This window comes from Penicillium cinerascens (assembly GCF_028974065.1).
Source record: "Penicillium cinerascens strain IBT 15544 chromosome Unknown scaffold_4_segment0_segment1, whole genome shotgun sequence".
Taxonomy (NCBI): Eukaryota; Fungi; Ascomycota; class Eurotiomycetes; order Eurotiales; family Aspergillaceae; genus Penicillium; species Penicillium cinerascens.
The window spans coordinates 499,719-519,482 of record NW_026695298.1 but is presented as its reverse complement, the minus strand read 5'-3'; the positions used below and the strand labels follow the sequence as shown (position 1 = coordinate 519,482).

General features: G+C 52.5%; 8 protein-coding genes across 8 annotated transcripts; 4 read left to right on the top strand and 4 right to left on the bottom strand.

The window, feature by feature from the left end:
* Nucleotides 1-45: 45 nt before the first annotated feature.
* N7498_009283 (60S ribosomal protein eL8) lies at nt 46-1,464 on the bottom strand. The gene is made up of 3 exons (XM_058456339.1): nt 1,428-1,464; nt 1,084-1,161; nt 46-1,024 (listed from the first exon to the last, which is right to left on the bottom strand). Exons 1-3 carry the CDS (start codon nt 1,428-1,430, stop codon nt 314-316), a joined length of 792 nt encoding a protein of 263 aa, XP_058303238.1. The 5' UTR covers nt 1,431-1,464; the 3' UTR covers nt 46-313.
* A 415-nt stretch (nt 1,465-1,879) lies between these two features.
* N7498_009282 (putative AP-3 adaptor complex subunit sigma) lies at nt 1,880-2,481 on the bottom strand (the record flags this gene model as incomplete). Its single annotated transcript, XM_058456338.1, has 2 exons — nt 1,880-2,365; nt 2,413-2,481. 2 exons carry the CDS (start codon nt 2,479-2,481, stop codon nt 1,880-1,882), a joined length of 555 nt encoding a protein of 184 aa, XP_058303237.1.
* A 194-nt stretch (nt 2,482-2,675) lies between these two features.
* Nucleotides 2,676-3,675, top strand: N7498_009281 (translation initiation/elongation factor MRX8; the record flags this gene model as incomplete). Its single annotated transcript, XM_058456337.1, has 2 exons — nt 2,676-3,196; nt 3,249-3,675. The coding sequence occupies 2 exons, from the start codon at nt 2,676-2,678 to the stop codon at nt 3,673-3,675; spliced, it is 948 nt and encodes a 315-aa protein (XP_058303236.1).
* Nucleotides 3,676-4,548: 873 nt separating this feature from the next.
* Nucleotides 4,549-7,793, bottom strand: N7498_009280 (F-box/WD repeat-containing protein; the record flags this gene model as incomplete). Its single annotated transcript, XM_058456336.1, has 2 exons — nt 4,549-7,317; nt 7,380-7,793. The coding sequence occupies 2 exons, from the start codon at nt 7,791-7,793 to the stop codon at nt 4,549-4,551; spliced, it is 3,183 nt and encodes a 1,060-aa protein (XP_058303235.1).
* A 1,039-nt stretch (nt 7,794-8,832) lies between these two features.
* N7498_009279 (GNAT family N-acetyltransferase) lies at nt 8,833-9,288 on the bottom strand (the record flags this gene model as incomplete). Its single annotated transcript, XM_058456335.1, has 1 exon — nt 8,833-9,288. One exon carries the CDS (start codon nt 9,286-9,288, stop codon nt 8,833-8,835), a length of 456 nt encoding a protein of 151 aa, XP_058303234.1.
* A 1,534-nt stretch (nt 9,289-10,822) lies between these two features.
* Nucleotides 10,823-11,551, top strand: N7498_009278 (uncharacterized protein; the record flags this gene model as incomplete). The annotated part of the gene is made up of 3 exons (XM_058456334.1): nt 10,823-11,002; nt 11,060-11,263; nt 11,318-11,551. The coding sequence occupies 3 exons, from the start codon at nt 10,823-10,825 to the stop codon at nt 11,549-11,551; spliced, it is 618 nt and encodes a 205-aa protein (XP_058303233.1).
* An 867-nt stretch (nt 11,552-12,418) lies between these two features.
* On the top strand, nt 12,419-13,779 carry N7498_009277 (uncharacterized protein; the record flags this gene model as incomplete). Its single annotated transcript, XM_058456333.1, has 7 exons — nt 12,419-12,529; nt 12,601-12,642; nt 12,749-12,771; nt 12,823-13,072; nt 13,123-13,387; nt 13,441-13,621; nt 13,677-13,779. The coding sequence occupies 7 exons, from the start codon at nt 12,419-12,421 to the stop codon at nt 13,777-13,779; spliced, it is 975 nt and encodes a 324-aa protein (XP_058303232.1).
* Nucleotides 13,780-16,540: 2,761 nt separating this feature from the next.
* On the top strand, nt 16,541-18,832 carry N7498_009276 (uncharacterized protein; the record flags this gene model as incomplete). The annotated part of the gene is made up of 1 exon (XM_058456332.1): nt 16,541-18,832. One exon carries the CDS (start codon nt 16,541-16,543, stop codon nt 18,830-18,832), a length of 2,292 nt encoding a protein of 763 aa, XP_058303231.1.
* Nucleotides 18,833-19,764: the final 932 nt, after the last annotated feature.

Below are 19,764 nucleotides of genomic sequence, written 5' to 3'. Positions count from 1 at the left end.
AAGGACGTATACACATGCAGACTGCATAAACCAATCTCTAATTATCTACTTAAGGCCATATTGAACGGTAGAGAAATGGATTCATGGGTATCTGCGAGAAAGTGGTACATAAGGCCGTCGAGGAGTTCGTGAGAAAAAATTTTCTTTTTGGAGAAAATGGGGTTCAAAGCGCCCAAGGGCTCTTTCTCACCCATCTATTAAAGCTAAGTCATCCGGAGCCTTGAACACCTCGTTTCCCATAAGAACTTTTGTAGGAGATAGCTGGGGAGCGGCGATCCCAACCAACAAAAACTAAGTCACGGAAAGGGTGAGCTTAGACCTTGATGGCAGCCTCGGCAGCCTTGGTCTTCTTCTCCTGCTTGGCGTTGGCCTTGGCACCCATGATACCACCGCCCCAGTGGCGGCGGGTCTCCTCGTACTTGTCGGTGTAGCCCTCCTTGATGGCAGAGAGGAGCTTGGAGAACTCGGCCTTGTCCTCGGAGCGGGTCTCGGTCAGAGCCAGAACGGCAGAGGTCTTCTTGTGGACGACGGTACCGAGACGGGACTTGCCCTTGACGATGGCGTAGGGGACACCCATCTTGCGGCAGAGAGCGGGCAGGAAGACAACCAGCTCAATGGGGTCAACATCGTGGGCGATGAGGACGAGGGAAGCCTTCTTGTTCTCAATGAGGCCGACGACGTGGTTGAGACCGTACTTGACGTGGTAGGGCTTCTTGGAGACATCCTCCTTCTTCTTGCCCTCGGAGACGGCGGTGGCCTCCTGGACGAGACGCTCCTTCTTCTCAGCCTTGGTCTCAGGGCGGTACTTGGCGAGGAGCTTGAAGGTCTGGGCAGCGGTGTTGCGGTCCAGGGTGTTCTGGAACTGGGCAATCGCCGGGGGGACCTTGAGGCGCATGTTCAGAATCTTCTTCTGGCGCTGGAGGCGGACATATTCGGGCCACTTGACGAAGCGGGACAGATCGCGCCTGGGCTGGATGTCCTGGCCGATACCGAAGTTGCGGGTACGCTTCTCGATGAGAGGGTTCTGCGAACGTCAGCGATCTCATCTTCTTTTTCTCGAGCCTCCAGGGGAAAGAAACGAACCTTAGCGGCCTTCTTGGACGAGCCAGCCTTGCCCTGGGGGTAGGGCATAGCGGCGGTCTTCTTTCCGGACTTGGGAGGCTATCATTGAGAAAAGAAGATCAGCGATCTTGTCCACCACGGGCTGCATCTTCTTTGAACTCGTAAGGAGAGCGATGAGTCGAGGCCGTGTTACGGGCTCCGGCTCATGCTTCCAGCCAAATCATCGCCAATTGCCCACATCTCTTTCGAGGCTGTGGACAAAAGACGGAATTGCTTCGATTGCGAACAATCGGAAGCAAGAGACTAATGTCTTTACGGCATCGCTGCAGCAGGCGAAGCCTTTAAAAAGGCATTCAAGTGCTTACCATTGTTGTCGATGGGATCGGTGCGCTGGTTGACGATTGACGAAGAGAAGAAGAAAGAATGAAGCGGTGCGGATCTTATGAATTTCTCGTGGGTCGCGCTAGTGCTACCACGTGATTAGGGCTAGGGCTATACTACAACTTCAATCATGTGACTAAGTCACATGACAAAATATTCGGTTTCGAGCTGCTTGCTTCAACACTCATGTAATTGGGAAATTAATAAGAATTCTTCAAGTGAAATACATTCTGCCGGTCAATGAAAAAGTGTGGGACGTTTCTTGCCAACGGGCATTCCGAAAAGTGGAATATCATCACATCCGAACCTACCGCGCAGCAAGAACAGTAGAAGAGTCTATGTACAGTACAACAAAAACGCCGAGAGAAAGCCTGCCATGCAATATAACCGCCAGATCCATCAAAACTAAAAAAATAGAAGCCATTCGGGTGTCCCATCACCGCCACGCCCCCAACCCAGGCAGCGCTCCACGACCCAAACTTGTACTCGCCGCCTGAATAGCCTTATTCTTGCCTGCAGACCCTTCCTGGGTACGCACGCCAGCAGTAATCTTGTCGATATTGGTCTCGATCACGACACCGCCAACAATCATCTCGCTCAGCACGGCATGCATCGTCTCATAGCCAAAGATCAAGTCCAGCTCGCACACGTTTTCGAACATGCGATCCAATGCCTCCACGAACACCTGGATCAAATCGATGAGCGCAAGTGGTGACTCTGTAGATGTGGAGATCATGATGAAGGAGAGCGTTGCGTAGGTGCGGTAGGTGATCTGCGTTGGCGCATCGGAGGGGCCGGCGGAGGAGCTGGCGGCGCCTTGGGAGAGGATCGGTGGAAGAGGAAGGAAGTTGCATGCGCTTGATGGGCGCTGTGCGACGAGTTGGTATATTTGCGAGATCAGTGATTGCTGTGTTTGGGTGTCCTGATACTGTGTCAGTTGGTGCTGGTCATCGAGTGGGGTGGACTCACGAGTTGGGTGTAGAACTTGGTCAGCCGGGGCTGGCCATTGTTATTGAAGACGAGCACGGCGTTGATCATCGTGGGCCACCTGCTGCTCGAAGAGCTCTTTCGAGAATAGAGTTATTAGACTTGGTCGAGTCCAACGTGCAAGACAAGTTCAAGGACGAGGATCGCGCTTATCGGCGCCGATAGCTCGGGCTCGACTGGCCCGTGCGCGGATTTTCCGGAGAACTCGACGGACTCCATCGACACCTTCTCACACACGATCAAAGATGAAGGCGTGCATCTGCAGGGTATCAATACCTGCCAGACGTATATATTCGACATCACGAACAATACCGTCACCACAACCCCCTCCTCCACCGAACCCAAACAAGCGCGAGTTGAAAGACCTCACGCCTTCCGATCTCTGCTATTACTGGGACACGAAACCGCCCAATGCCGAACAACTAGCCTTCGCGGACAAGCTCTTCATACCGTCGCGCCATTCACCACTCAAGCTATGGTCCGCTAGCAAATTCCGCACGACTCCAATGTCGTCCATTGAGCCCGAAGTCGCATTCCTGGGCCGCTCCAATGTCGGCAAGAGCTCGCTGTTGAACGCGATCATGGGCCAAGATATATGTTGGACTTCATCAAAGCCGGGTCGCACGAGGGAGATGAATGCTTTTGGTATCGGAGGTACCAAGGGCGGCGAGCATAAGGTTGTGCTTTTGGATATGCCGGGGTATGGAAAGGCTAGTCGGTCTGAATGGGGGATGGAGATTATGAAATATCTCCAGGGGCGCAAGCAGTACGTCTTTGTCGCAGTTTCATTGGTATTTTATTCTAATACGCCATTCCAGACTCCGCCGAGCCTTCATTCTCATCGACAGCGAACACGGCATCAAGCAAAACGACGCCTATATCCTCGGACTCTTCCGACGCTACGCAATCCCGCACCAGATCATTCTCTCCAAAGTCGACAAAGTGCTCGGCAAGAAGCAAAAGCAGGTCAAAATAGGCGTGTCGACTATCGGGATTCAGCGCCTTCAGGATATGCTGCAAGGTCTGCGCGAGCATGTCCAACCTGACCCTCGTGTTTCAGAGGGGCCCGGTGCCCTGGGAGAGCTTATTACTTGCAGTGCAGATATAACTGTTGGGCCTGGTCGTATGCTGGGTGTCAATGCTGTGCGCTGGGCAATTTTGTCGGCGGCGGGTATTGACGGGAGCTTGGAGGGCGGGACCCTCGCTTCTGAAAACGTGTCGGCTGCTTCGACTGCGTTGCCCTGAAGTGTATGAGTCGAGGTACACTTGGACATTATAAATATAGTTCTTGGTATGCAAGGACGAAAACTCGACCCTAATATCACATCCGGTGCCCATGCGCATGCGGCGGGAACGTGGATTAGTTATGACACACCCCATCTGCATCGAGTGTCAGCAGCGAGTGACAATTTACCCATGAGGAAATACGCGCTCAGGTGTATCTTGCCATGTCGAATGGCCCTGGAGTAGACCACTCAGCGATGCGCTCGAATTCACTCGATGGAAACACACCAGGCTTCTTCCATCCAGGCTGGGGCTACATGAGTCCAGCATGGGACTGAACTACAACCATTATCATTCAGCTCCCAACCACCTTCTTGAACATAGTCATAAACAAAGTAAATGTATCTATTACCACTGAATAAGGACAAACTTAACATGAAAGAAGGAAAGATGACAAAAGGGAACCATTGGTGGCCCCAAAAACGCCAGTAGCCAGCGTCACGGAATAGACTCAAGATACAGGAATGCGAATGAATGGGCATAGGTGCAGTACAATGACAAAGTAAAGAAACACATGGTGAGGGTAATGCAGAAGGGTTTGAAGATCGGAGAAAAATGAAAAGATGGAAACCCCCCCCCCCCCCCCCCCCCCGGCGAAAAAGGAAACATCTAACGCCTGTCTCCCATCGTAATGCTGGATGACCAAAGAATGCCGACCGCGCTATGCAAAGGGTTATTTTTTCAAGGTAAGACAAGAGAGCCATAAGGATGGGGTATCGTGGATGAGTAATAATGCGAGAAAGAATGGGAATTAGTATGGCAGAGGAGTAAGGAGGAGTAAGGAAATGGAAAAGTCCGCCGGTGAATCGTCGGAAAGATCCAGACGACGTCATGTTAATCAGAATCGGAGTCGGAGTCCACGTTGCCGCTGGAGATCTTTCGTCCGCGTCGGTTGACTGCAACTCGCTTGCCGAGTTTGTTTTCGGGCACTCCATCACGAGCTGCACCAAAGTCAAGAACCTCGATATAAGTCAAACTATCACGCTGCACGGCAGCAACACAGCGCCGGTCGTTGAACTTGACCTGCCACACGCCGCTGAGGTCGGTGAGAAGGTCGCGAACACAAGCACCGGTACTCACATCCCACATCTTCAAGGTGCGGTCCGATCCAGAAATGACCTTTTGACCGTCGTGCTGGAAGCAAGTGATGGCACCGGTATGGGCACTCAGCATGTTCTTGCAGTGACCGTGCTCGGGATCCCAGATGCGAAGAGTAGAATCTGCGGCAGCGGAGACTAGGAAGTCATTTTGCAGGGCAAGTAGCCCGACAAGAGAGGTGTGGCCTTCGAGATTATAAAGGAGGGACCCATCGTCAAGCGACCAGACCTTGACCATGTGGTCCATGGCACCACTGATGCAGCGGTTGCGCTTGGGGTCCAACACCACACTATACACCTTCAAAGAGTGGCCTTGCAGGGTATGCAGAATCTGTCCGGTGGAGACCTTCCATACCCGTACAGTGCAATCGTAGCTGCCGCTCACCAAAGTATCACCATGTGCCGCAATTGCGCGAACAGAATGTGTGTGGCCAGCCAGCACTCGGACGAAATACGGGCAATCAGTATCATCCGCAAGAGGCCCGGTTGGATAATATACGGAATCTCCAGGCTTGGGAAGCTTCCAGACCCGCAGGTTAGAATCCCGAGACCCAGTGATAATCATAGGTTGCTTCGGCATGATCTCGGGCCGGCCATTTGCATCCCGTCCGACTTCGGTGGGAAGCACGATCTGCAAACAGCGCACAGTGGAGGTGTGGCCATGGAACACTTGAGTGCACCGGGCTCGTTCGATATCCCAAACACGCACCGATCGATCGGTAGAGCCAGAAACGAGTGTGTTTCCGTGGTATTCGAGAGCCCAGACACCACCCTCGTGGCCTTCCAGTGTAGCCTTCAAAGCGCCAGTCTTCGTGTCGTATACATTGATGTTGGTGTCATCACTTCCAGTCAGAATCTTTTCGGTATCAAATTGCAGACAGGTGACAACATGGCGGTCATGGGCACGGAAAGCAATGTGCTGAGGCTTGACCTCAGGCTTCATCCATCCTCGGCGAATGGCATGGTGCCGGCGATAGAGAGCCTTGTAAAGGTACAGCCCACGGAGAGAAGGGATACCGACCTCCGCATAAGGAACAGCTGCAGCCGCAGCGTTGGCCGCAGCATAGGGTGCTTCCGATGCAGCAATGTCTCTCTTCCAGTCCGGCTCATGGTAGTCTACACCACTTCCGCTTGAGGAGATCTTGCGTTTCGCCAGTTTCCGACTGGAAGCCCGAGTGTTCGCTTTCCGCTTCGGACGTCGTGGACCCAGAGCTGTCAGTGGAGATCTGTCATTAGCGGCAGAGGAGGATGGGAAGGGAGATGCCTCTTTGTCTCCTCTGGACGAAGTAGGCAAACTCAGATCTCTTTCGAAATCGTTGAAACTGCTGCACTGCCAGCCCCATCCTTCCCGGATAGCTCGTTCCAACTCGCCCTCGGAAAGAAGGTAATCGTCAAGGTCAAGAAGCTCTTTCCACGATTTCTCATCCGAATTGATGATATGCCGCCATTTCTTGGAGACTTGAGCCGCACGGCACATGGTTTGAACATCCAAATACTTGACGATGTTCAGGCTGAGTTCAAGCGGAAGCAGTGCCAGGAAATCACATTTCAATGTCGGGTTGACAATATCGGCTACGAAATGCAGAGTCGGCTTGGGGCATCGACGCAAAAACTGATACATCATATAAGTCTTCAACTCTTCAGGAACGGAGTCAAAGAACTCTAGCACCTTGGGCATATCCATAAGCGACGGAGCGGATCGAGAGGAAAGGCTCTTAGCCCGGGACGAATCTCCATCGTGAAGGCGAATTGCCTTCGAGTGGCGTGAAACATTGTGATCAAGGCTGGAATCGGTGTCCACATCGGGACCTTCTGATTCAAAGGAAGACTCGCCGTGAAGAGCGTTCATAGCGGCGACTGGGGACAGACTAGGGCTTGGCAAGCACATATCCTGAGCCATGGCATTGTCGATTGCCGAAAGCTGAGAAGTCAAATCAGGTCTTGGCTGCGACGTAGGCTCTGTCGAGGTAAAGGATGTGCTTTGGCCGGTCGATATTGGTTCGGGCCCGTGAACCGCATTGGTGTCGGCATGCTCGTTTCGCAACTCCCGGTTCTCGGGAAGTACAGCACTTCGCAAAGCCCCGGACGGGCCAATCTCAGCAGAGAGAGGCGACCGCAACAGAGTTTCTCTGCGTGGGAAGTTCGCACTGTGCATTCTCGGCCTCGGGGCCACACTTTCCCCAACGCTGCCCACATTTTGTTCCGTCTCCGGAGTGGCCAGACCAGCAGGCGAAAGATGGGTCGAGGTTGACGCTCCATGACGGGTACGTCGAGCCACAGGCTCAGATGGCACTCGGGATGTACGGGTCCGAGGTAGGATGGACAGGCGAGGGTCGGGATTCGAAACGGGAGAGACGGGTCGGTTGTGAGGATTCGGCAGACCAAGTCGAGTCATCGACCTAGGAGGAGCCAGTCGTCGAGAAGAGCTATCGTCTTCGGTGGAGAATGAGTTCACGGAGCGAATCAAACCGTTGGACGACTCGAGGGCATCGTTCCTTTCCTTGAGCTGGGGCAACGTTAGCACCTTTCTGGTTGGAAATTCGAAGACAGGGGACGGGTGGTAGTTACCTCGATCCTTGCCGCGGCGGCATCTTCGGGTTCATTGAAAATGATGGACTTATCGCCAACCTTGAACCGTAAATTCCTCAAGGACGCGGGCGTTGGTGACGCGGCGAGGGGGTACTGTCGGGCATCGAGGTCCTTGATAGCACGCGGGGGTCTGATAATCAGAGGAGGGAAGGAGGTGGTCGTGGTGGTGGTCGTGGTGACAACGGTGGTGCGAGTAGTCGGGGCGAAAGAAAACTGGCCGAAGGCGTCGTTGGAGAGACTTTGTCCGAGGTCATCCCTCTCACGGTCATCCATATCGCGTTGACGAGACTGAACGAGACGAGACTCGGAGTGGCGGGTGACATGGGAGGGAGGAGAGGACAGCGACGCGTCCGGGTCCGGGTCGAGCAAAGAAGTGGGTTGATCTGAAGCCATCATGGAGCGAGCTCAGGTGGGGGGAAGAGATCCAAAGATAAAGTTAAGTCTCGACCACCACACACTTAACCTCCGACACGGAAGGCGAGACCATGAGAATAGAGTGGTAGAGCGATCAAGACGAGGACCTGGACCTGGACCTGGTGCTGGTGGACATGAACATGGATATGGCAGGACGACAGAGACGCAAGGAAGGGTCAAAGGGGAGGAAAGGAACAGTGGCGGCTGACAAGGGCGAGTTGGGGCGGAGAACAACAAAATCGAGAAGGTGCACGATGTCATCAACCGGCGCTGTCTGTTTGCAACCCGAGGGGTTTCTTGCTTTCTTCCCTTGGATTTTTACTTGAGCGTATCTACCCCATAGATGATGGGACGCCTAGCCACTTAGGTCAGTGTCGGTATTCCCACTGTATTCCTCTCACGGTCGCCTCTTGTCTACGGTAGTGAAAACCTTGAACCCTGCGGCCACCACCACCACCACCACCACCACATGATTCAGTGGCACTGATCGGTCACTTTTCATATTCTTGCCTTCTATCTAGCTAGACATGTATGGAAGTTCTCACGGTATTTGAGATGGATACATCGCACAGGGCTCGTCGAGTCGACATGGAACTCGACGAACGCATCAGATAAACCTGTTTGCACGATGTGGAGGAGGTCGGGGTCCAGACGTCCAGACACGATGGAGCCCGGCTTGCCACCGGGTCACGTGGGCCCCGCCTTCCCTGTTTCCGCCACTCGTTTCTTGTTAACCAGTCGAATAAACCACTAGGCCAAGATATGAATCCACGAGTCTATGTACTGTAACAGCGATGCCCCGGGGTAAATGAGTTCACCCACGCCGCCCTGTATATTCAAGCAGTGGGCTCGCACTGCCCAACCCTCGCCAGGCTGTTGGGACGGTGAATTCACACACACGGGCCCCGGTGGATTCATACCCTCGCGTGATGTCTCGGTGTTCCTGCATCCCCTCCCTCCCCTCGGGCCCGAAGGCTTTATCACATCTTATCTTCTTGCATGCTTGACTGCGCTATAACTAGGATTTGAAAACCATGCCCAATCCACCAGGCGCCGCATCCTTGAATCCATTCTTGTAATACAAGCTTCGCCCAGCTTCATCTGCGAACAAAGATATGTAGGGTTTTCCATCTGACGGAGCTCCCTGGCTGATATGTTGGAGGAGAGCCTTCAAAATCACGTCTCCAAGTCCTTTCCTTTGGTGTTCAGGGTGGACAGCTATGTCTGCGATATGGAAATACCAGCCGCCATCCCCAATCACGCGTCCCATCCCGATCGGCCGTGGGTCACCATGCGTCGCGTCGGAGGTGATATAACAACCATACCAGGATCCCGTAGGAACGGCGGCCGCCTGGGACGGTGTTTTCACCGATAGGCCGGCGGCTGAACGAAGATGCAAATACTCGGGAATCGAAGGGTAGCCGGAGTGAAATGTGTACCCCGAAGGGAGACGCGGATCACTGGGAGAACGCATCTTGAAGAAGCAGGAATAGGAACGCTAAGATAACAGGAAACCTGGCTGCACAGTGTCTAGGAAACCCCTCCGCGTCCCCCGCGGGGCGAAAGTTACACTTGTGGCCTAAATTCTGGCTCGTGACACCGATCGAAAGGTGGGTCGATCAATGCTTCTAGGGACTAGTTTTGTCTTGGCAATTCCAAGGCCCGGCATCGAACAATTCCAATAACAAAGAGCGTGATGCTCGACGAAGTTTGGAATTAGCCGAGTTTTCCCAATCACCCGAAGGCCTGAAGACCAAGATCTCCACAAAACGAATTTTGCTATCTCATTGTGTTTTTAGGCATCGTAGAAAAGTGTGGATGTTAAGAATACGCAGGGTGGCGTTCTATTGACCAGATACTGTCACCTATGCGATTTTATTGATGGAATACTACCAGCAAGGGCTGCGAAGGCAGATCCTCGGGCTCAACTAAGTCCTCTACCAAATAGGAGACATGCATCCTGTTCTGATCGAACATGGCTGAGCTGAATTTTCAGCCCCGAGACCGAGATACTATCAAGCAGCTGAAAAGGAAGATTGTGTTCAAGGATTCTCATCATAGGTCCACTCTAGGTTCCTCAACCTCTGTGGTGGGCTTGCTTAATGGATCGGCAGATACGTCTACACGGTCCCCGTAGAGCGATTTCAATTGGGAAAGATGAAAATGAGAAGGCTGACTTCTCCCCCAATCAGACCGATGAATGCTTAGAAGATTGTCAAAATCTACCGATCGAGGGCCGATCTTTGTTTTGCATGATGGAAAGGCCCCGGCCCATCTACACTCTACCTTACTTAAAAAGAGTCTGGCCCAGTGAAGCCTAAGTGTTGATCGCCGTCTCTCAAATGAACTATCGATTCCCGGGTGGGTCTTGATCTACATAGTTATGTACAGCTCGCGCAGGATACAGGTAGCGTGCTAAGCCACAAGCCTCGATCCCTCCATGTTCTGTGGTGAGCTGACATTACACCGTTCATCCAGATTGTACATTCCGAATAATCACTGTATCGGATCAAACTAAGGATAGCTACCATAGCACGCTTTTAGAGCTAGTATGGCCCGCTTAGATCTCGAATTTGGTTGGGGCAGGAATGATCCGACCCTTGCGGTGTGGGTCCACTTTATGCAGTATCCAACCCCATTGGGTCCGCACGTCCCCAAACATCCAATGAGTCCTTCAGTGCGTGTTTTGTCAAATCGAGGGGGTTAGGAATGAAGAATAGCCGTGAAATTCTACTCATGCAGAAAACTGTCCAAATACGGAGTAGCTCGAATTGCTGACTCAATAGCATATCCCCATTCGCCGATAGCTATGAGTGGAAAGCAGGGGGTGGAGCGTAACGTACTTTCCATTGCGTCTTGGATTAATGAAGGCCATGCAGCGGCCTACTTGTCTAGGATGAAAGGTATAAAACCCGGTCTTGCCGTCCGCAGTCAATTCAGCTCCATCGTTGCTCTTTGCCTCATACTCGAAAGATCATCCGTCTGTTATTCTTATAACTCCCGTCAATATGCGTCTCTCTCCCATCGCCGCGATCCTGATTCTGGCAGGTGCTGTCAATGGCGCTGTCAATGGCGCCAACAGCGCCAAGCAGACTGTTTCCGATATCGTAGCTCTCACTGACCTTTCCTCAAAGACCGAGGATATTGCTAAGAGCATCCATGCTATTAACGTGAAAGTCAAGGCTCCTGTGCGTCCCTAAACTTTGGTATACAAGCGTTCTGCGATTGCTGACCCTCATTAATAGCAATTGATCAGCAACTTCAAGGAGATCAATCATATGCTCACCAATGAAATCTACCCGGGGTCCAAGCGTAACTTGCACGCCCGCGAGGAGGGTCTGAATATTGAGGATCCCTCCGAGGTTCTCGATCGTTGGGATGTCAAGAAGCGCCAGAGCGGTGCATACTCCGAACACGACCAGAAGGCTGTTTGCAGCGCCTTCGCGACCGTAATTCACCCAATCAATTTCATCCATGCATGTACAGTGCTAATACTTGAGCAGTTCGTGCAAGTCCAGCACCAGCTTCTGCGCACCGTGGTTGATAAACACGACTTGATAGAACTCACATCTGAGTATCGCCAGGTTGGCGGAGTCCTTCGTACCCTGGAAGCTGGGGTTGACAAACTTGTTCACGGAATCCTCGATCATATCCCTACTTGTGCCGAGGATGTTACTAAGAACAAAACATCCTTCGATGAGTCTCTGATCAACGCCGAGGACAAGTATTCTCGCTAGATGACCATCATTTTGTCATCCATGAACAACTGATATCCCAAGCCAATTTGGGTTTTATCCGTCTTATATTTCGGAAACCAACTTAGCTATAATACTGGAGATGCATCTAATGGCGAAAGGAATTTTAAAACTAGTTGAACGCTTGCCTATGACATGACAGCTTAGTCGGAGTAGACTGCGCCAAAGCCCGCAAATAAACCATCTTGACCCGAATTTACTTTAAATCTAGGTCTTAATATATAACTATAATTAAGCTTAAGCTTAAAGTGGTTTGTTGACTCGTTATATAGTCCATTAAAACTAGGGTGGTCAGCCACAATTTATTCATGGTGGCGGCAGCGCTGGTGATATTTGGAGTGATCTGGGCAATACCTTGGATGAGTACTATGAGGGGAAGAAAGATGCGAGGGGCATTTTGCGAGGTGCAGGATAAGGAGAAGGGATGGATCTCGATATCGTCTTGTTGATGGCTATAGTGCAAATGAAAATGTGTGATACCAACAGCATGAGAGGCAGCAACTTCTGACAAATGAGAATTTGAAAGAGTCAGTCAATAGACGCCCTCAGACACAACGTTGACATTGTATGATCCGGTCTGCCTGCATTCGACAAAGTCAACGGTGCTACTACTATTGTGCAATACAATGAACCGACATGTGACCCTGCCAATAGTCAATAGGCTCAAGAGAATGAATTGTTCAAGCTTGTTTTGCATAGTAATGACAGCGCTGTGAGTAGTCTTCGGACTTGGAGATTTACTTAAGTATCCCCTGCCATTTCTTCTTCTCACCTTCTCACCTTTCCCCCTCCTGACAACCACCATCACTCCTGCATTCGAAACACTTTATCTTTCGACCAATTATCAACATGTCTCGGTTGAGAAGGGAGAGGAGATCGAGGTCGCGGGCGACTTCGCACCGCTCCGGCAATGTGCCGCCGCCTCGTCGGACCAAGCCGGGGCACCGCCACCCCGCCTGGGTAAGTGTACATCTTAATCTAATTGCCCTTGACTGGCTGAAGACCTTGAAAAGGATACTGACCTCGAACAGGCCCAAAGCCTGGAGCTGCTGAAGATCACAGTGCATGTCACGGTGAGTGTACCATCCCAACTCAATGGATCCATCCGATCTAACAGCCCCTCCGATGTTTGCCTTTTATTCAATCATGGTCTTGTATATGCTAATATTTCGTTCGAAGATTGCATCGGTATTATTCCTGCGGTTGGTTTTCTTGATCCCCAATGACTCTATGAAGGCTGATTGAAGTTTCAGAGAGCTCCTGCCGGAGGAGGCATTCGGCGTTCGGTGCCTCGGCAAGGTGAAGCCCGGACAGATGTACTCGCATGAGGACTTCCTTGCGCGGCAACAAGGGACCCCTCTGGAAGGGAGATCCGCCTGCGCTCACGTGAAAAAGCAATTGGCGTCTGCCAAAACAGAGAAGCCGCACGCATCTAAGTATGCCGGGGTGAAAATAATCGAGAGAGGAATGGACGAGGTGGGTGATCAGATCCGAGATGCTATGGTATGTCAGTTCTTTTTGTGTTAGTCCATGTGCTGATAATTTCTCTTCAGCATGACATCTTCGATGGACTTGCACGACGCCGACTGGGATGCCTTCAACTATACATAGAAGAGGCGAGTAATGACGGAATACCCCCTCTTAAGCTCGAAACGTACACCATGAGCTTTGAGTATGGTGGCAAACGCGGCACGGCGGATGCTCTGGATGGCACGATTGACGCCGTTCTCAAACCGAGATCACTGAGAGATATCCAAAAGTACATTTACGACATGTCTCGAAAGTTGAGCATGCTCAAGGATGCACCCGCGCCTCCCAGTACGCTGGGATCCATTGTGCGATATTGAGTTGGTGGCTGATAATTTCAATAGGCTATCGATCTCTCGGAATCCTCATGGCGTACAATGAAGACACCCCTTCCCGGAGCGTTGGATACGGGTTTCTCACCCCCTCTGGCAGCACGGACAGCCGGGGTGTCCAGGCTCCCGAGTTAGACCAAAACTGGAGCAACATCATCCAACCGTGTGGAAGATTCGACGGTGGATATCATGTGTAAGTTCAGCTTGTCTTTCAGCGTTTGATGTTCCTTGACGCTGACAGTCAAAAGTACCGAACTCGAAGTGAGCTACTACCGGTGCCACGCTCTGGTCCCCTTCCGTCCCTCAGCGGAGCCTACCACGGAGAGAAACGCTCGTCATTCGGGACCATAGTGGATCCCAGCCGGACCAGACTGGAGCAAAGGATACACCCCAGGCTTCGCAGCTTTATGCACATGACATTGAGGGTGAATTTACGACTGTCCGAATACAATCCCAAGAGAGGCACCAACGACACTCACTCCCTTGTCCTCCGAGATAGGTACGAATCTTCACAGACCAAGCAGGGGTAGCAAGGAGTTGGAGTCCAAGTCATGATGCGCATGTCTGCGTGTGTGCCGAAAATGATGAGAGGATGGCGCTGAATACAATGTGAGGATCTGGGAAAAATTTCATCTGTGATGGATATGTTGAAAGTCTTGATCAGGCCGGCAGATCAAGACCATGAGCAGAAGCTTGGTGCGACGAGCTTTGTATGGTTTTAATTGAATGTTCAAATCCGATAAACGAATTAGAATTCATACACTCAACTTCTACGACAAGCGATCTAGAAAAAGCCGTTTTTGAGGATAGGATGATCTGCACTATTGTCTTCAGGTGGACTTCCTCAAAATTCTTCCATCAGAAAGAGGCAGTTAAGACAAGCTACAACAAATTTCGACCCCCTGTTGGTCATATCCTCACCAATACTGTCGCATGATCTGCAAATAACCCATTAAGGTAAATCATAACTCTGCAGAACCATGGAAATGTGTTCTACTATTGTCTGTTTTGCGCCCGCCTGCGCGGGTGGACTATTGAGGGACCATTTGCCGCTAGCTTCTCCGACCATTTGGCATACCCTACCCATCTTGGAATTGAGGGCCCCTCTCACACCTGTCAAACCGGCCTTTTGGGTTCAATAGTGTCACCACCGCTGTGTTCGTGCGTGTGCAACTGCCGGCTCTGCAATGTTCAGTTGTTTCATGCATTTCTTCACGTTTTCATATTTTCCGAACCCCGAACCTCTTCAGGATCTCGCATCCTCTGACCGAAGCAGCATGGCTCAGATTCGTCCGAGATTACGCAGAGTGCTAAGCACGATCGTCCCTCGGCTAATCGCTGGCGCTTCGACAGGGGACCCCAATCTCATGCCAAGATCATTGCCCCGGAGTGTTACCGCACCTTGTTTCCGTCACCCGTGGGTCTCAGACACGGCACACGGCTGGAGACGGAGCCACCCGGGCCAGATGATCTCCGTTGCGATCGACTTGCTTGGACCAGGAGGGTAAGACAAGGCTAGAGCACAATGTGAAAGCAGATCTCCGGTTCTTCGAGGCAGTATTGCTTCTCAGGCATCCCATTCCTGGCCTTTCCTCGAACAACACGTCAGGCCTGTCAAAACGGTCTTAGGGCCCAGGTTCAACGGGCGCGTCTTTCATTTTGGACACCAGAACCAACCAAGGGACGCGGGCTAAGTCGAGGATTTGAGTTTATCGACCAAACTGCCATGGGAATGGCGCCCAGTGAACCGGGCTAGGAGGCGCCCGGGAGGGCGATCATTGCCAATCCGTACCGAGTTACAAGGTCGGGGAGACGAGGCACAGTATTTGTCAAGAACGGGAGTGAACAACTTCCGCGGTTACGTTCGCGATCGGAGCTCTCGCACTGACGGGCAGGATCGATACTATATAAGCGATCGAGAAGATCGGCTGTTCCTGAAAAAAACAACGAATTGAAGCCGATACTACTGCGGTAGAGTCTCCAACGTTAACCCTTTTGGGCCAAGACGCGAATCCACACGGGGCCGGAGGGGTTGGTTCTAAAATAACTAGAAAAGCACAGGCAGGAAAGGGTGATGAAGACTGAGCCCGGATCATAGGGGGTGTAGGAGGCGTACGATAATAGATGTATAAATCACCGTCCAGTCCCCGGAGCGCCGATTACCCAATTTTGGAGTTGAAGTCGGAGGATTTGGAACGGGTCGACACGTGCAAACATTTAAGGTTGTCCCGCAGTAAGGGGTAATGATTTTTGCACGAGGAAGATTCCGCGTCCACCTGCGTAATGGTAGGGATTAGCTGTCCGCAATCTCCGTGTGTACATGAGTTGCGTTTCCATGGTCCATGGGAATCTGTGCGCCAGGAACCGGAGTTGGGCATGCCTGCAAGGTCTGGATCGGACCAATGCCGGTGTGCGCAGAGCATGGGGGAGTGGGTGCCTGTCGATACCTTCTATTCTGGAGGGAATACTAATCGAATGCAGCTCAGCTTGTCGATCCGAGCCCTCCAGTATTCGAGAAAAAAACACACCACAAGCCTCCAGGACCGGTCAAGCCGGTCCCTGGTTGACTGGCGTGTCAATGGCGGCGCCCCGCAGCGGCGATCCACCGCAAATGAAACACAGCCGTGCGAGCATGGATTCTTCCCCAATCGGCCAGCGAGGAGTCCACCCGGGAATTGCCCCCATCCCATGCCTTGGTGGGTCGCCCCTTTAAACGTGCCGATGTGATGAGGGGACTCGATCCTATCGGCTGAACTTTAGCAATTCATATTAGCTTCCCTAGTTCTCTCCGGGACTCCCCTTAACTTGCACAGTCCCCAAGTCCCCAAGTCCCCAATTCTGCACTTCTGATTTCCCGGTTCCCCCCCCGGGTTTCTTTCTTTAATACTTGATAGTCTTCTGATTATCGTTTCCGTGGTAAGTGGAGGCCCGAGACTCGCTCTGGTTCCGAACTGGAGCTGTACCAGAGAAGGGAATCGCTGACCCGGCAGTGGAGTAGATCTGGGAAGCGAAATTACTTGAACCGCGCGGTCTTCAACTCCAACTTCATCGACTAGCGCAACTCCACGTTTTTGCATGTCCGACTTTCCCTCTCTCTACACCGCATCTTTCTATGGCGCACCGAGACCCGTCTCCAGTGCATGTGCCCTTACGAACTTCGAGTCGGAACCTTCTGCGCTCTAGTGCGATGGAAAGCAACAAAGAAGTGAGCATGGCGGACCGCAGGACGTCCAAGGCGCATCGGATACTAGGGACCGAGCTACCTCTCCCCAACGGCCGGTGGGACAAGCCGCAAAAGCCACGCCGATCAAGCCTCCGAACCCCCGACGACTCTTCACGGCAGCAACGTAGTAGCTTCCTCCCATTCCCTTCGGGGGAGGCGGTTCCACCCCAGAATCTGCGTGTCCGCGCTTCGTCGCCGTTGCTGGGCTACGACTACCGATCCAATGATCCCGCTCCTCCGCTTCCCAAGCCCTCGAAGAAGGTCCATCCGTCCGGTTCTTCTTCTACGTTATTCTCCTACTTCAGCTCGAAGGAGAAGGATAGTGCCTCCAAATCGGTCAAATCTGGGAAATCTGGGAAATCCGCCAAATCGACTCCCACAACCCCCAACCATACCAGCCTTCAACCTCGGGTGCGCCATGAGCTGCAAGCACATCCCAGTGTGACATATCAGCATCAGCCAGCCCAAACACCGCCGAAGGAATCAAAGCGGAAGTTGCGCCCTCCGAGAATCGACCTTTCCATTCTCTTCCCGAAACCACGAAACCCCGCTCCAAGTCACCTCTTGTCTCCTCAGCGAGTGACCAGGTCGCCCTCCCCCGTTTCCACTGTCGCCTCGGATTGGCCTTCAAACAGAGTCGACCGACTTGGTAGTAACTCCACTGCGCGAAAGCTTCAAGTGGGAGAACCTCTATCTCAACGCACGTCGACTATCCAGAAAGAGGCTCCCAATCCCCGGAATGACCGATCGGATCTGTTGTCAATTCCCGAGATGAAAGATCGTGAGGGTTCACCGCGATCCTGGGGCAACCCGCTGGAGCGCACAGTCGGCACGAGCGAGATTGACCTTGCCCTGGACCGATATGCAGGACGCCGGTCACTTTTCAGCCGCTCCAGTGTTTACACCACCAGTCGGGAGCAGCTGCAGCCAGAGCAGCAATGTTTCAAGGAAACCATCCAGCAAAGGCGTGGGCATAGCCCCGCTAGTGGCCAATCCAAGGATCTGTATCTGTCTCCCACTCCCAAGCCCGATGAAGGCCGGGGCCAGAGCCGGAACCGCACGAATAGCAATACACACAGCACGAACACGACTGTGAGCAAGAAGAGCAGCAAGAGTACGTTGAAGAACAAGGACTTGCAGCAATCCAGCGTTCTCTGTCTCTCCTCATCTGAAGACGAAGATTCTGACCAGGACGTGACGCCCACGGAGAAAGTCACCAAAAACAAGAACTTCAGAGACAGTGTGGCGACTTATGGTGACTTCGAGCCTGAGATCCACACTGCTTCTACTGCTCAAGCTACGGTGGGCACGCCGACGTTGAAGAGGGTCGAACGAGCACCGTCCACCAGCAGCCGTGGGTCCAGTCAGATTCCTCCATTTCCTCAGCCTCAACCGCGCAGGCATACTTCCAATTCATCCAGTAGCAAGCCGCCCGCTGCAACACAGCGAAAATCCAGCCAGCCTCATCGGACAAGCGGTGTTCCCACTATTGCCGAGCCGGATATTCTGAGCAAGTTCCCGCAGCAGCGCCTGCGCACACCGCAGGAGCTGAAGGAGATGAACCGAAGAAGCAGAGTCATCGCGGTGACCCGGCAAGAGCAGGATCTTTTAGAGGCCATGCGAGTGCGCAAGGGCAAAATCACCCCGAGTATCTTCCACAACAACGGCGCAGCTCAGCCCGATCGCAGCTCGATGATCTCTGGACCGTCGCGAGATTCATTCTGCGGATCGGACACATCTTTCCTGCGCCTTAGCGCGGCATTCCCGCCTTTCAACACTCAGACAGAACAAGGTGCATCATCTCACATGGACAAATACGGTTCTTCCTCGCAGAGTTCTGGTTCTGATACTGAACAGAAGACTGGTAATTCGATTGCCTCTCCCCGGTTCAGTCTGGGCTACTCCGAAAGTCTTCCGTCCCCCGCTACCAGCGGTGCCTCACCTCTTACGCCAACGCTCCCCATTCATCGTTTCTCTCCGCTGCCGTCCCAGAAGCCGCCACCGCGTGGCCCACCACCGGCCATCCCGGAGGACCAGAAGCAGCACACTCGCCGTCGCACGGATAGCAGTGAAGCTATCATGCTGAATGAGAATGGCGAGCAGCGCAAGCATGATCTTCCTCTCTGGTCGTTTGATTTTGATTGGAATCAAGACCTCGCTAGCGTGGCTGCCGTGCATTAAGATCTGCATCTCCCTGGCTTGACTACCAACCTACAGGCCCGTTCATACGTTCACTTCCCATTTCCTATCTCAACTACCTTCAACATCCTGTATAAACATTTTTTTCCCGATCGGACTCAACAGTCCTGACCATTGTCTACGGACTAGACCATTTTTCTTACCTGGCATTTCTTGCATGATGGAGTTGTTTACTTGTTTCTTCTGTCCCCTTCGGGCATCCTGTCTCATGAACATCTTGTGTGTGACGCACTCAGTCCACTACAATATTCCTGAAGAACATGCACACATCGTGGGCTTCTAAAACCCGATTCTATCTCTTCCATTCCACCGTTCGTGTTTCGAAAGTCTCCCAAACTAGAATTCCCCGTAGTATCATTATTATTAGCAGTCCATCCAAAGTAACCATGAGCACGAAATTTGTGCGTTGTAGATAGATCCAGATCCCACATAGACCCCCCTGTTCCACGCAATGGCATTCCCAAAATGAGGCGCCAGCCCTAATCGTGTGGCTGACGTGCATAAGGGCAGAGCCCAATCAGAGGGTGGCTGGACGGATCGGTGTCGACTGGATAGACACGCAATCGACCAGCCAGAAAACACATGCACAAGTGGATGGCTATTGTCTCGCTCTACTGCATTCCACCGTCTAGGGGGCCGTTGGGGACGAATGATGAAATCGGAATGGGGCAAGGAGGCGGGCGTACAGCGTGGACAAGTGGGCTTGACGTCAGGCAATAAGCCCCTGGCTAGAGAGGCGCCCAAATGGCGCTCCAATGGGGCCTCCCTAGACACCTACAGCTGGTCTTCAGGTCGAAAAAGTCTAAAGTAAACGGCGATGGTGATGCCCAAGAAGTCACGAGTCCGGAAATTGCACCTCGTCAACTTGTAACTTGGAACCGCGTGATCCACACCGCTTGTCCGCGCCTTAAAAC